General features: G+C 37.0%; 1 protein-coding gene across 1 annotated transcript; it reads left to right on the top strand.

Annotated features, from left to right (window-relative positions):
• LOC121637190 (inhibin beta B chain) lies at window positions 1-3,524 on the top strand. The gene is made up of 2 exons (XM_041981188.1): window positions 1-605; window positions 1,968-3,524. Exons 1-2 carry the CDS (start codon window positions 236-238, stop codon window positions 2,747-2,749), a joined length of 1,152 nt encoding a protein of 383 aa, XP_041837122.1. The 5' UTR covers window positions 1-235; the 3' UTR covers window positions 2,750-3,524.
• The last annotated feature ends 13,324 nt before the right edge of the window (window positions 3,525-16,848 follow it).

Genomic DNA, 16,848 nt, shown 5'->3' on the forward strand with positions numbered 1-16,848 from the left:
TTTCCGCGGTGCCCCGGTGCGCTCATTGGTGCGTCCCTCCAACGTGTCACTAGTTTTGGTGGATTACCCCAGATATCTTCAGCATCAAGAGGGTGAGACACCACTCTGTTCTCTCAGCTCCTCTCTTCTCGGTGCCCTGCTGCTAACAAGAACGTGACAACCTTTGGGAAAAGAAGAACTCAGTGGAAAGGATTTGACCATTTTTATTCGTCGCCTGCTCACTCCAAGTGCAATAATGCACTCATTATCTTCATCCTGGAGGATGACGCCGTCCTTCTCACTCATAGCATTTCTGTTAGTGGGACCCTTGGTGTTAAAGGGTCTCCGGGTCAGCGCCTCCCAGGGCTGCGCGTCCTGTGGCTTGCCAGCGATGGACAAAGACGCAGAGCAGAGGATGATGATAGAGTTCGCCAAACAGCAACTTCTGGACAAACTGCACCTGAAAGAAAGACCAAATATCACTCAAACGGTGCCCCGGGTGGCGCTCCTCACTGCGCTGCGCAAACTGCACTCAGGGCGCGTCAGACAGGATGGCACTCTCGAACTAGAGAACAATTTACCAATCAAAGATCAAGGCTATGAAATAGTGAGCTTTGCAGATATAAGTAAGTTTGGTGTTCACTTTTTACATCGTTAGGCTCTTTTCACATAACACTGAAACGCTACACGAGTGCGCTTCGCATTCGTGTCTGTGCGTAAAATGGCTACGCACATTATAGGTCAGGATTTCCCTGCGTCTGTTAACTATAGGACGTTGCAGTGCGTTATAAAATGTGTCAAAATTCGGTATCTGTTCCAATTTTAAACATTTGGGCATGTGCAAGTTTCACATTTTGCTGCTTTGGTAGAAGTAAACATGTCCTCCCCAGTTCTAAATGCAGTTACCATTTATATTACCATGTGCACATGTTTTTAAAGCCTAAAAACACAGTCAGTCAATATATGTCAATATATGTTTTGATACATATTCAGGAGTTGTCACTAGAACCATGACAACTTTGACATAATACTTAACAGATAACTGACGATTTGAAGATGAAGCTGATTTGTGTCTTGGGTGCACTGAGGGGATGAAATGAGATCCTAAATTACTTTTCAAAACTTTTTGGGTTTTGTTGTTGTTGTCTTTTGTTAGCTGAAATGTGGAGCAAAACCATTATTTTGCCAAAAGGACTTTCAGATGACACAGCATATTTGCTGGACAGAAAGGCAAAGCAAGATCTCATGTGAATACAGGGTGTGAGAGGGTCTAACTGGAGTTTTAGTGCAGTCTTACTTTAAATCAGTGAACCCACAAAAGAGGAAGTAGGGGGCAAAGATGCCCAGATTTGGGGTTTTGTAGCAACCACTGCCACAGAACACACCAATTCTTGGCAAAATTGTCCAAATTAAATAGACATTAAAAAATCTACCACAAACTCAAAGTAATGCATGTGAAACATAACGGAAAATTTGCATGCGGATCACAAGCATACTCTGCCTGTACACAAGCTTCTGCTAGAAGGACTGTTAACTGGCTCCAAAAAAAAAAACAAAACTTTTTTTTCCCCTCAAAATAGAGGTGCGCTACATCTTGGCTTATAATGGTTCCCAGTCCTTTTACACTTGCTTCAGTTACATCCTGTTTTCTAAAATCAGAAAACAGGACATAGCAGGGCATTAATATTTGAGGAAAAGTGTATTTTCTGCTATGCTATAGGATTTGTATTTGCTACTTTTCTCCTCAAAAACCAACAATTAGCAAGGAGCTGTAATATGTGTGTTTTTTCAAATGTTTTACTACAGCACAACAAAAAAAAGAGAAAAAAAATGTTTACATTTTATAATACATTTATAATTACTTATTTATCAGGAATCTGTATTCACAAGGATGATTTAAACAGATTCCCCTTTTTAAGGTGATGATATCTAAAATGCTCCAAATATTAATACTCTGTGCTTTGTTTTTAAATGTCATTGTTTCATAGATGACCCAGAGAGTGGTGACAAGGCCAGCCTAAGCCTTACATTTCAGTTTCTGCAGGAACGAGGGAAGAGTATCCAGGTCCTCCAGTCCTCCTTGTGGATCTATGCTCGCTCCTCTGAGGATCCTCACCGAAGCTCTCGTCTCCTTGCTCGGGTCTTCCTCTCTGCTGACGGAGAGATCTCAGGCTCTAATCGCACCCTGGTGATAGAAAAGATGTTGGAGGTTCAAGAGAGTAATTGGCACACTTTCCCCATCACCCGCACTCTGCAGGCCTTCTTGGATGGAGGCCAACGGCGACTACATCTTGAGGTCAGCTGCGAGGAAAATGGGAAGAACCTTTGTTCCCTAGAGGGCTTTGCTGACACCCCTAACCAGCCCTTCCTTGTAGCCCAGGTGCGTCTTAATGACAACTACTCTAAGCATTCAATCAGAAAGCGTTCATTACGTTGTGGTGACGACGTAACAGTCTGCTGCAAGAGAGACTTCTATATCAAGTTCAAGGATATCCAGTGGGATGAGTGGATCATTGCACCTGAAGGCTACCACATGAACTACTGCATGGGTCAGTGCCCCCAACATCTGTCTGGTTCTCCAGGCATAGCGTCCTCTTTCCACGCCACTGTCTTCAGCCAACTCAAAGTCAACGGTATCAACACAGCTACCGCTTCCTGTTGCATTCCCACTGAACGTCGACCACTCTCCATGGTCTACTTTAACTCTCAGCACAGCATTGTCAAAACGGACGTCCCTGACATGATAGTGGAGTCATGTGGTTGCACATAAAAAATATGTGAAAAACTTTGTAAATTCACAGACTTAAAGAAACACACAAACACAAACTAACAGCAGAGATATGTTTAGCGTCTGTTAGTTTAACTCAAAGGACTATAAGCTACAAAATCAGACATGTCCATGGGTTCTAAATGTTTATTTTTGTATAATTTTCATGTGATTTTTATTTAATCTCTGTATAATATTAATAGTGTTTTAGATTTGTTTGTCTTTTTTTTTTTTTTTTTTTTTGAGGGTATTAAGAAACAAGTTTGACCAACTTCCCTGGTTTCAAATTTATGATTGTTATTGAAACTTTTAGTTTTAGAAATAATCTATCCCTTATTCTTGATTTGATTCTAAAGTCTTGAAATATCCACTTTATAGAAAGTTGGACATTATGTAAAATGTATATATATAAAAAGGCTGCAAATATTTAAAAATCCTTAAAATCTAGCATTTTATTGGAAGTAGTACAAATCCATCACACCATTTTCAAACTCTACAACTGTGCCCATTATTTTATGTTTTTTTATTTTTCTTAAGGAATATTCAAGGAAAATCCTCTTTGAAATTTCTAAGCCTGTAAATATTTTAGTGCCTGAGTGATGAGAGTGAACAAAAGTAAATTTATATATTAAGTCTGACTGAAAACCAAAAATTTTTCTCATTGAATTTGTTTCCCACAGTTGCTGCAGGTATTCACTGCAAAGATGCTGTTCAGTATTTTATGGATAAGAGGGAAAACAGACAACATGAAGTATATTTACTATGTTTACAATATTTTTCATGATATAGTCACAGTGTCCGCATATAATGTATACATTTATTTCAGAAATATTGTATTTCTATTGTAAATCAGTTTCTTATCTTGTTCTTGTTAAATGCTGCCATTTAAAAAAAGATTTTGAAACAATGAAAGAGATTATGTATTTTTAGTGTGCCTTCCTCTTTTACCCATCGTTGCAAGTGCAAAGTGGAGAATGACTATTAAATTATTTCTGGAAAAAAAAGTTTAAATACCAAAGACTGTTAATTCTGATTGGATCTCAAGTTTAAGTTTATAAATTTCTGGATTAATGATTTTTTTTAATCTTTACATATGGACCTGTGACATAAAATTTGTTTAGAAAACTACTTGTGGTTGTTTAGGTTCTTCCTCACATTTTATTAATATCTTCATCATGTTGTGAAAGGTTTTTACTGCATATCAAGAAAATGCAGAATTGAGGAGGTTAAGCAGGTAAAATCTGCTCTGAGTCCTGACTAAGTGCAGCTGGTGCAATGAGCAGCTGAAATATGTTTAATCAGCATCCCCACTGTATTATTTACACTAGTCGGCTAATCAGATGGGCATCTCTGACAGTTTATGAACCCAAGGTCATTTCTCAGCAGTCTGAGCAAACATTTAGCTATTGCTTCAGCGTCTGCAAATGTGAAGGTCTGTGAGGCAGGTCGGTCAATGGGCATGTGCTGCCACACGTTGGCATTTATAGCTTTCAAAGTGTAAAGTTTTCAGAGATGATGTAAATTTAGTAGCCTTCCAGCAGTAGGTGATCTTCCTGTTTCTGTTTATGAAAACCAGTAGCTCATTTTAATGGTTTATGCATCTAAAATTTAGAATTCCAAATTTCGTTCTGGTATTTTCCTTTTATTGTTGTATAATTGTATAGTGGAACAACTATAATTCCCTGTGTTTGTGTTATTTAGGAGAAACCACCATATACAGTCATCTAAAATCACTTAATTTAAAGTGTGATGTTTCCAGAGTTAAGAAGTCAGACAGTTAAGAACATACTTCGTGTTATTTTACACCCATAAAAATTTTTTAGTACAATATTTTTTTTTGCTGGCAACAAAGTCTGTTGTTCAGATTTGGTAAAAAGGGATGGCAAATGTCTTGCAAATGTCAAATGGTTTGTCCCTATGTTGGTAAACTTCAAGTCTTAAAGATCAAGATTATACAGCACGGATACTGGGAAACATTTTCAAGAAGTATATTAGATTGTTTATTTAAAGATTAAACAAAATCTTGCTTTACATTTTTTTCCAGATAAGCCAAAAAAGTATTTTCTCCCCTGAGTTAAATCTTGTGTTAAACTATTTTAAGCTGATGTTTATTACGTGTTTTTATCTAGAGATCAATAGTTGGGCACATTTGGGGAAAAACATAGTATCTTATTAGGGTTGGGCTACACTGCACTGCCTGGGCATCTTTATTGTCACAAATTTCTCCCTTCTGTGGAACTTCTTCAGAAGGATGAAATAACATTTTTCTAAAAGCTATTCCCTCATTTACTGTAAAAAGAGACTGTGAGGACCATACCATGTGATTCACATCATTTTTAGACTCTGCACTGAATAATTCAGTCCTCATTGTGCCCTAGAGGCGGAGATATGGTCTTCCTGGAAACATGATTCACATCAAGATAGACGTTTCAAGCAATCACTCGGAGAAAGTTTGCATTTATTTGCCTCTACAGGGACAGGTCGACTCTGTCAGTAAAACTGAACAATCACTAGACATCCTACCTTTAGCAGGAGCAGTTTTAGGTTTTTCCTTTAATTTGTCACCTGTTTGTGTCTTGTAAGCACTTCTTGTCCCAAGGCTGTGACACTGAAGTGCCACTGTAACATAACTTTTGAAGCACTTTATCACCCTACTGTAATTTTAGAGCAAACGTTGCTAAACGGGTATTTTACTGTAGTTATAACTGAAATAGGCACAACTTAGTGTAAACAGACCTATAGAGAGCAAATGTCTATCTGCTTACTTCTATCTGCTTAAGCTCTAGTTGTGTTTAAACATGTCGTATTGTGCATACTTGCACAGCATACAGATGATGTCACTGGTTGAAATAGAGCCAGCAATTGAAATGATGTGTCAATTTACATTTATAATTGCTGTCTTTATTTGTATAAACATTTGTATGCAATATTGTATTTAAAACGAGGTTTTTAATTCATTTAAATGACAAAAATGTCTAAATATATTGAAAATGTTTGATTGCAGTTCATTTATATTTTTAATAAATAAATATTCAGAATCCGCCTTTTTTCATTGCATTTTACCGTGCATTTTGAAATCACTGTATCTCCTTTCTTAAGACAATAAAAACACACTACAGTGCTAAATTGTTTTGGTCATCAAAACTATATTTAACAATTAAAATGGTGGAAAGACTATTGGTCCCAAAGAGTGGGTTATAAGATTTTTTTATTTGCAGCGTTTTTGTATTCTGATTAAGGAAATGCAACCTTATAGGTTATGTTTTTGTAAGGGAAAACACAAACATAAAATTCCCAATATAAGACTCTCTATGACACATGTGTAATGTAATCACACTGGCACTGTCTGAAGGGCAAAGGGTGTGTTTGCGCATACAAACATTGAAAGTGGCTTTAAGGACTGTATGTGTTTGATGTGCAAACAGTCCTCACAAAGCTTTGGCTATTAAAACCCTTCTCATATGAAATTCTTCCATTTCTACATTTGAAAAGAAATGCCACCATAGGTGTAGGCTTCTACATGAACTTATGATCAGCGTTTTAAAATCATCACAGAGTGAATGTCCTAAAGATCAGCTGCCCAAATGTTCAACTTGTACTTTCAAAATTAGGTCATAATATAATGTCCACTCCTGCAAAAATTTCTCAACACCCCCTGAAAGGCCAACAGCGGTGATGTTACACCATCCAAAATGGACTATAATCAGTCTCCGAGGGTAGTCTGGTAATAAAAAGCGTTTTTTTTTTTTGTTTGTTTTTTTTTTCTCAAAACAAACAAGTTGTTTAAACATATTCCTGTTCAAGTTACTAGTATATTGTGGGAGCTTCATCAGTAATAAGTCAGCTTTTAAAGGCTGAGAAATTTGTTAAGGGCTTGACTTAATTCTCTTTGTGAAAGAAGTGTTTATTGTTTTTGTTTGCAACACTTAAATGAGGCAAACTACAAAGACCATGGTGAATGTAGAGTTTTGGAACAAGGCATGAAGACAAGTCACTGGTGCATACAATAGACTCAGTACTGACAAATCCATGTCATGTTCTTATTACATGGATTTGGAAAAAACTGATCCAGAAAAGTTTAATGAAATCATAGCACACATAATCTCAGGTGTCCACAGGAAGATAGAGTCAAACAGTAAAACTAAAGGTGTCTGATCATCATCCAATCAGACCTACTGTTAAGATCCATTGTGATCCAACTGAGGTGGGAACTCAAGCTAAACTGACCAATGAAAACTGACTGACAAGAAACAGAGGCAGCCAGGCAAATGGTTATGTGACAGGGAAGCAGGAGGTAGATGCAACAGAATGTGTAAAGGGAGAACATCTACAAAATAAACAGGAAAGAAGTCTAACTACAATCAAAACTGAACCAAAAATACAGATTGCTGAAGAAACATCAAAATACATATTACAACAACAAAGAAACCCCGATCTGAAGTCAAGCAAGCCTAACTTAAAACCAGACAACAAACACCAAAATATATAAAATAAAAGTCATGAAATGAAAACATGAACTAAACCAAAAACATGACCAAAACTCACAGCCCACACAAACCAGGGGCCTGTTCCAGAAAGTTAGTTAACCCTGAGTTGAAGAAAACTCTGGGTTCCAGAAAGCGAGGTACTTCTAACCTCTAACAGACTCAATGTTAACAGAGTAACACACTCTGTGAAGTGAACCTCTTCGCTGGCGCCATAAAGAAACCCTGAGTTTCTACCTGTCTCATTGCACCAGAAGCAGCTTTCAGACGTGGATTGTCCATACCAATGCGTTAAGAAGCTGATTTAATTAAGCTAAACATACTCTCTCTCTCTCTCTCTCTCTCTCTCTCTCTCTCTCTCTCTATATATATATATATATATATATATATACATATATATATATATATATATATATATATATATATATATATATATATAATATCATAATATTAAGCAAGAGGACATACCAGGCCTACTCAAGTCAGTCCTATGAGGGCCACAATTCAGCAGGTTTTCAATGTATTTCTGCTTCAACACACAACATACTGTTCTGCACAACATACCTGACTCATTAGTTTGAGTCAGGTATGTTGGAGCAGGGATACAGGGAAAACCTGCTGGATTGCAGCCTTTGTAGGATCAAACTGAGTAGCCCTGACATACACTGTCCTCTTAAGGAGGACATAAACAGCATTTGTTGGGGGTCACCAAATGTAGAAATAGCCACTGCATATTTATTTTGTGTATTAATGGATGTGAACTTGAAAAAAACTACAATCACGATCTAGTACAATATTACCTTTCTAAAAGATGTCTTTATGCTTTATTTTCAGTTGCCTCTGTGTATTTTTTCCCTGTGGGATTGAACCCACATAAAACTATAACTTTGTTCTACCCACCAATCTTTTAACCTGGATGCTACAGTTTTAATAAAGTTAAATATTCAGTAAGTGGACCAGTGGAATCCAACTTCCACACTGAGTCAGGCAGCAGCTTTCTTCCATACTGCGTCTTTCCTTAGCAGCACCATCAGTGTTCCCTTCTTTACAAAATACAGCTTTATAATGTCCATATGCTCACAGCTCACAGCAGCTGTTCTTGAACTGAAAACTCAGAGTTGCTCAGCTCAGAGTAAGTTAACCCAGAGTTTCTTTATAGACTTAGACTATGTACTTAGTATGTACTTGACTAAATGGTACACAAAATCCTGATTAGATACAGAATAAAAACTCTAATTTGGCTGGCATGTAGTTCCAGAATAATCAGAATCAGAAGTACAATAATGAACAAAATATAATAAATAATTGTCCAAAATAAATAAAATAGTTTTAGGATAGACTGCCTAATCCTTTCCATCCAGTGGTGCCCCCCTCCAAAAAAGCTCTGACAGGCTCATTTGTGCTTGAGAATCAGTAGTGCTTTAGCAACTATTTGAGCTCCACAGCCACCTTAGAGACAGTCCACAGTTTGTGAGTCTAAGGGGTTGAGATCAGAAGGGGTGCAACAAGGGACTGTTCTCTCCCTGTCTCACTTCAGCTTGAATAACTCAGACTTCCAGTATAACTCATAATCAACTCAAAATATTGTCAGATATAATTTAATGACTTTGCAGTTATGGGGCTTATCAGTGATGGACAATAGTCATGTGGCATGATGTGGGGAAAATGACCTCATTTTAAATGTACACTATACAAAGGAGATCATTTTTGGAGGTCTGGGAACAAGCAAACACTAGTTCCATCCCAGGACAGAAGATAGAGATGGTGGACCTGGAGGTTCACTTTGTCAACAGACAAGGATGTCTGTAAGAAGGGACAGAGAAGTCTTTACTTCTTTTGCTAGCTTAAGACCTTCAGTGTTTACAGCAAGATGTTATAATATCTTGTATAAACCTGTTGGTGAGAACAATCTACTTTGCATGTGTTGGTGGAGCAGCATCAGAGGCAATGACTCAAAGAAACTGAAATAATAGGTCATTCTTCCCCACATCTATAGCCCTCAAATTAATATTTAAAATAACTATCTGTGCTTCTTATCATTAATATATATATATTATATATAATAAATTTTTTTAGATTGTATTGCTCATTTTGTTAATAGTGATTCCATCAAGACAGTAGATTTCAGTTGATGAAAACAGCTCACTTTTGAGGGACATATTTCTAAGATTTAATTCAGTGGAAGTGTTTGAAAGTTATTAGCATTTAAAGATAACAAATAAAAATTTGTACTGGACTGCTTTTTTTCCTTTTATATCAAACTCTTTCACACCACCCGCAGTGCTAAAATCACAATCCCCATTCTGCATTTTAAAGCCTTTTAGCCCTCTCTAACAGTATTTGAAGTTCTAGGTCATTTTTGGGGTTCAATGTCTTGAACAAGAACATCACAACATGTCAGCCTAAATAGCCTCAGATTAAACTACTGACCTACTTATTAGTGGGTGATGCAGTCTCAAATTACAATGTGAAACAAATATAATTAGACAGAATGCACCAATGTACAGTTTAATCTTAAAAAATTGTACAATCATACTTTTTGGGCTGCATAATCCATTCATACTTAGAATCCATTCATACTTGCCTGTGAAAATTGTAACATTCCTATGTTTTGCATCATTTGAATCCATCATACATGCTCAAAATTAGAAGACTTTCTATATTTTTTAAGGCAACAAAAACATTTAATGCCTGTGTATGTCTTTGCAAATCACACCATGCCTGCATTTTGTGAACCTGTCTCAATTATAAAATTGCACATCTATTACATGTTCTAAAACTCTTCTGAGTACGTTTTAAGTTTTAGATGTTTGCATAACATCCAAGCACACGGTTGGAGTCCTATCCAACCCAACACTGGTCAACAACTTCTCACTTCCTTTTATTTTGCTTACCTAGTTGGCTAGGATTGGGCATAAAAAATACATGGTTAGGTTTAGCTCTTAGTTTAAAAATATGATTAGAGGTGGAATGAAAATTAAAAAAATTTAAGCTTGAATATCAATAAATATTTGTTTGAAAGTTCATATAATGTGTCATGAACACTACACTATGCAAAACAACAAGCTAAATGTGAAATGTTTCCATCTCAAAATTTCTGTACTTTCATTATGAAACAGCTGCTTTTTGTACATGTGAACAATGGTAAATGAGCCGTGCATGTCTTCTTAGCCACAGCTGCACAGCAAAACTCAAAGTGTCCTTTTGTACAAACCATCACAGCTACACAAATAAACAAATCTATTTGCCTCCATTGTCTTTGGGTAACCATATTGGTTTACGTGACCTTCAATCTTTGTCAAATACTACCTCCTAATCCCCGACGCAACATATCTAATATGGCCTTAATGAGGCATTAAACTCCTCGGAAAACACAAGATGTAATTTTTTAGATTCTAAAACATTGAAAGAAACGTTTTTTTCCCACGTATTTCCATTTTCATCAGTCAAGTAGTTTCCTACTCTCAATTCATGTAGCTGTGAAGGAATTATCTCAAATGTTAAAGGGGTCAGGCCATAGGTCAATAGAAGAAATAAAAGCACTTATGCAGCACAGAGCACCTCCATCCTAAAACACTAAGAAAGAAGGTTTGTTGTTGTTTATGTGTGATGAGGAACATGGGTAAAAGCTCTGGATGCGTCTGCACGTGTGATGGTTTTAGAGCATGAGCATGAGGATAGCTTGACTCTAACCTTTGAGCAGGTGAGCATTTTGTGAGACCAGGAGCTTCCTGTATTAACCTCCTTGATGGAAAACAGATAGCTGACCTACATTGGGAAAAATAAAAGCCTACTGACTCACTGATATACTGACACACTGACCCACAGACCCACTGTTTGCCGTGTGCTGCTAAACCGTAATCCTTTACTCACAATCCCACAAATCCCTGGTGGAGGGTTAAGATGTCAGTCAGAGTCATCTCCTGCGGTGTCATGACAGGACAGTACGAGAAGTAACCACTCTCACACTCTCTCCTTCGCCTTCAGGTCAACAGTAGATAACAGTGTGGACTGAGTGAAGATATTTGCACAGATAGCTATATGCAGTCATTATTCTGCCATATAACAGTCATACAGTGACATACTGTATATGCATGTTCCAGGAATTGAACAGTTACCATGTACAATAACTTCCAAAGATGTTTGGGAAGTGAGTCTAGCTCTGATTTTCCCATAAGACTCACTGCTGGCTCGGTCTAATTTTATTCTGTAGTAGATGATGAACAAGCAATTATTCAGTTAGCAATATAAAATGCAGGCTAACCAATTGGTATAACTGGTGCAATGAAGTAAATGCAAAGTGCACCTGACTGGTGGATTGTGTACAACCATCAGGTGCCAAAAGACCAAAATATTACTGTTGCAGATTTAATATTTTATTTAATTTTACAACTCTTGTGCATACAAATACATATCACAATAATGCAAGGTCAATATCAAAACTTTAAGCACATTAAAAATAGTGTTCATACAAAGTCCTGCATGTATATAAAGAGACAGAATATGTATTATGATTTATTAAAATATCACAGAAACCATCTTACAACTTGTTAAAAATGCACCATAAATATTTGTTGTCATCTGAACATTCAGTTATTATATCTTGGACATTTTAAGAACCTTGACCTGTATTGTTGTGTGCATACTTGCTCCAATGTGCGCAGTGCTTCAAATAACTTAAATCCACAGGATGATCCCATTACGGCAGACCCAATTACCTGTTATGTCCCTGCGTGTTACATCAGAAGTTCCCTGTTCCAGAACAATATCCTGCATCCACCATGTGAACTTGTAAAAGAAGTCATTTGAGTTTATTAGAAAGTTAAACTGAAAATTAAAGTAGTTCAATAAAAATGTTAATTTACTTATACTAAAAAAAAGGATGTTGCAACTGTTTTTCATCCAATAAGAGCAAATAACAGAGTAAAAATTAAACTTGGTGTGGTATATTCAATAGCGTATAAAATTTGCTTTACACAACTCATTGATACATAGCCTACAAAATATCTTGTGGACATGTATTAAAACAATATCAATCAAATGTGTCTCAGGATTAAAAAAAATATATGTAAACAACTATTAGCATCTTTTAACCTAAAAGAATTAAATTCTCTATTAACGATGAAGTTCTTTAAGTTATTAATGTTTAGTTAGTCATGTTCTTAAACATCATGCGTTCACCAAATTCCTCAGATTTAATTTCATAAGATTTTTATGTTTATAGGTTTTTTTTTTTTTTTTACAAAATTTTAGAAAATGCCTGCATAGCAACTAACACTTCATTAGCTGTTAAACTCCCAATGTTTGCGAAATTCAGCATAAGACTCAGTTTTTGCCACATGGTGGCGTTATTTAAGAAGACTGAGGATCTCTCTTTCAGGTTTACTACTAAGAAAAAAATCCAATTAAACTGACTCCTTCTTTACAGTGATTATGTTAATTAACCTGTCATGTGCACATCAAAGTATTTAAATTTAAAGGTTGTCATCTTAAGACCACAAAATATAGTTTTTTGAGTAGAGGGGCTAAGGGCTAATAAAGGCAGTAGGCTACAGAACCTCCTTGTTGTACTAGAATAAAACATGAGTGTAATAATATTAAAGATTATGTCCCCTTGCAATATTGCCCAAAGTAATAAGAACATCATATTTGAACAAAAGTTTGCCAAGGCATTATGGATGCCAAATCAGTACATCTTCTTTCTTCAACTGTCACAAAAAGTGGGATGGAAATAGTCTGTTTTATGTTGTTAAAGTTTGTTTATAGATTGGTCAGCAGAGGGCACTAGACTCATTGTTTGTTAGTAGCAAAAACTGTAGGGTAATGAATCAGTTTATAGTGTCTAACATTTTTCTACAAACCATACAAGATTGTTAATGTAAATTCTTTACTGATGTCTCCATCAGCCTGGACCACTGGTACTCATTGATACGGACCACTTAGGTATGTAACTTACGCTCAGGAACACTGATCAGTGCAAGGATAAGCACTGGGCAATGATAAGTGATGTTTTACCACAGCTGTGAATTGACCCACATTCCCTGCAGTTGCAAAACAATCAATAGACACACCCTCCTCAGTCCCTGATTATGTTGTTAGAATAGAAAACATAAACTTTAATCAAGATGATTTAGGTGCGAGCAGTGTGCTTGGGCATGCCACGGTTTGAATCTTGTTTGCCAGAATGTTTGTTTTATTGCTGATTAAGCAGCAGAAACTAACTTCTAAGCTTAAGCTTCATGCAAAAGTACAATAAAAGTAAGATTTATTAGTTCAACAGAAGTAAGTCAAAGGTTCTTTTTAAGCTCTTGAAGTTGCCTTTCACATATAACTGAATAGAAAGAAATGTAAAGAGTGTTACAGGGGTATTTTACAGAGGTGTTGTTTTTACATATTTGGACCAGATTTGGTGCCAAAGCTATCTGTGTGACATGTTTTCAGGCCACACTGATTTAGTAGTCCTAAAAGTCTAGACTTGCTTCTAACAAGGCTGTAACTCTCTAAAATACTACTTCTGTCTTGGCAGAATCGTCCAAAACATCCGAGCTTCTCTCCAGCCTCCAAAAACACCCGACACCAGGAATCACTTTTAAACCCTCATCCTAAGGCAAATAAAAACTGATACTTGAATGTTGTGTCTTAACATATCATAACATGAGCCAAACAAAAGCTGAAATGCACTATTTTATGCCTGCCATCCAGATGCAGGTTGTGTTGTGTAGCAAACGGTACTTACTTGATATCTTACAATTCTCTTTGTAGAAGAGTCCCCAAGGTTCAAGAAACGGTGCCACATTATGGCTTGTCTTTGCCATCATCTAAACCTGAAACCACATGATATTTTTAGTTAATAACCAGTTGAACAAAAATAAGAAGTCATGTTACAGATTTGCAGCTTGGTTGTAACATTTAGAGATGTATTTTGGACTACTTCTACAGAATCAAGGAGTAGTCCAAACTTGAGGGTATGTCTGGTAACTTGTACTGACATATGTACAAGAAGACTGCACTATGAGCCTACAAAGAAGCCTTTTTCGTGTGTCTTTGGTAATCTGTTATAAATAAGGTTGCAAAGAGCCTATAGCACTACAGTAAGAAATAATGAAGGCTAGAGCAAAGTAAAATAGCAGTAGGCATCATGGTTTGCAGTTTGCCTTTCTTCAGCTGACGTAATCATGAGTCCAAGGAATGCGAACCATAGAGTTTTTACACATTGGCATTCAGTTTTTAATCAGACATGAGATTTTAAGCATGCAAACTATCACCATGAATTGTTTCACTGGTATATACCTTGCCTGATCACCTCGCCAACACATCCAGAGACACCAGCTTGTTAAATGCAAAGATTACTGGAGGTACTGGCTTGAAGAATTCTTGAAAGATAGCTCCTGAAAGATCAAGCTGTACCCCCTGGTGTACCATGATGCACTGCAATAGACAAAATAAGAAAGACACAAATGTGTATTACAAAAACACATCATGTACTTGCCTAACAACCCACCATGCTGGAATAGCTTGATTCAGCAATGGTTGAAGAATTACGTGTTTAAAGCTTACTGGGTACAGTGGGTCAAATCTTATCTGAGGGTTAGTGCAGGAAGTTGATTTACACCCTAAATAGTTTTTAGATGGGTCACAAATCTCCCCAGTCTGGAGAAATGACTTTTCCTATTATGTTTCCAAGTTGGTTGCCATGATTTTGGGCGTTCCAGGTAAGTTTGCCAAGGATCACCCTGACTGACTCAACTACTTGGGAAAACAAACCATTGGTCCACAGCCCTTAACGCAGTGGCCATCTCCAGATGAGTAACCGGTTTTTGGACTTCCAGTTTCATGGTGTGACAACTATGACATTTTTTGATGGAAATTGTCTTGTCAATAAAGTATGCCTGTGCCACATCACAGACAGCCCATAAAAAGCTGTGTGAAAGAGACAATACCCTAACGGTACCTTTCTGTCTGCAAGGTACAAGATGAAAGGTGCTCCTTTCAAATCTGCATTAGAAGTAGTAGTTATTAATGTACATGTGTATGGAAGAGCTGGCAAGGTGAAAAGCTCCACACTACATCAAGATGCTTTCAAGACTGGGATTACAACTGCAACCAGTAAAGACTTGCAAATGCAGTCTAACAAATACCTCCTCTCGACAACAGCACGGCACAATTTCAAAAGACATTGCATCACTTGTATTACTGACTTTAAGGCTAGAGTTTGGTACTTTTTTATTTAAATCAACCTAACTTTCTCCCCTACTAACTCAGCTTATTCTCTAGCAAGAGAAAAGAAATATGGCTTTCGCTCTAAACTCTGAATGAACAGATCTGTCTGAGCATGTGAACTGTGGTTGTGTAATTCCTGTCACTGACTGAAGAGGGAGACACGAGTTCTTCACTGCAGATTAAAACTTCTAGACAGCGAGGTAATAAAAGAAGAAAAAATAGCAATATGCACAGAAGAGGTAAACTTTAATATACTGTATTTCCTTCTGTACAACCTGAGATGCCTGCAGGCTAAATTCATGTGGCTGCAACAAGAATCACCTGAACAAACAACATTAATTGAGGATCCCCAACCTTTACAACATCTCCAACCATCAGATCTAGACTGATTAGCTATTTATTACTAATGCCACTATATGCACATTACACAAGAAATATGCCTGAGCATCTAGGATAGGTTCCAGCCCCCCATGATCCTGCATTGGACTGAGCAGGTACAGCAAATGGATGGATGGAATAATTAGCCTGGGTTTCTTTGCCACTTGGGGGCAGACTAGTCTAGTATTTGAATAATAAGTAATGGCATCCATCAACTGGCTAAGGGCATGGGTTATATGTGAAAGCCTTCTATGGTGACAAGAATGAAAAGTGACTGTTCTAACCCTAACTACAGGGAATAGTATAGTTAGCATGGTATTGTAGCACAGTAGTTCTTGCAGATTATTTCTTCAGTGAAGAAGAAATAAAGAGCAAGTAACAGCAACGAGGGATTTTCTACATGGAAAAAATGTGTAAAGTGGTTGATTTTGCACTTAATTTCACTCCTACTCTGGTTTACTAATCAGATTGGCTGAAGTTAACCAAAACGAGATGGCAATACAAGCCCTATTCACACTTTTGCACCAAATATGGTGCATTAGAGCATTTTTTTTTAATATGGGTACACTAATTTTTCCAGTATACTTCTACTTCCCAGAGAACAGGTTTGGCACTACAACATAAGGATGGCACTAGAGTGTTTCCTATAGATTGTGTTTATGATGATCAAAACTTTCAGATATTCAGACTAGTTTACTACTTCTGACTTGGCCAGCAGACATCAGTATCACATAACCAGACAGAGAACAAGCTCTCAACTATCATGACACCAACCTGAAAAAAGAAAAAGAAAAAGAGGATAAATCTCATCTTGTTTTGTCCACAAGTTCTTGTTTCCAGTTCCAGTAAATTCATGCGAAATATTTGTTCCTGTAAAGAAAATGGGAGTTGTGAGTTGCCACTGATGTCAAACCAAGCTATCACCAATTTAAGTCATTTAACGTCATCTTTGTCTACTGGCTCCTAAAAGATTAGGCTCTTTAGCAACCTACTGTTCACTTTTCCTGCCTAGTCACAAAC

This window comes from Melanotaenia boesemani, chromosome 3 (assembly GCF_017639745.1).
Source record: "Melanotaenia boesemani isolate fMelBoe1 chromosome 3, fMelBoe1.pri, whole genome shotgun sequence".
Classification (NCBI taxonomy): Eukaryota; Metazoa; Chordata; class Actinopteri; order Atheriniformes; family Melanotaeniidae; genus Melanotaenia; species Melanotaenia boesemani.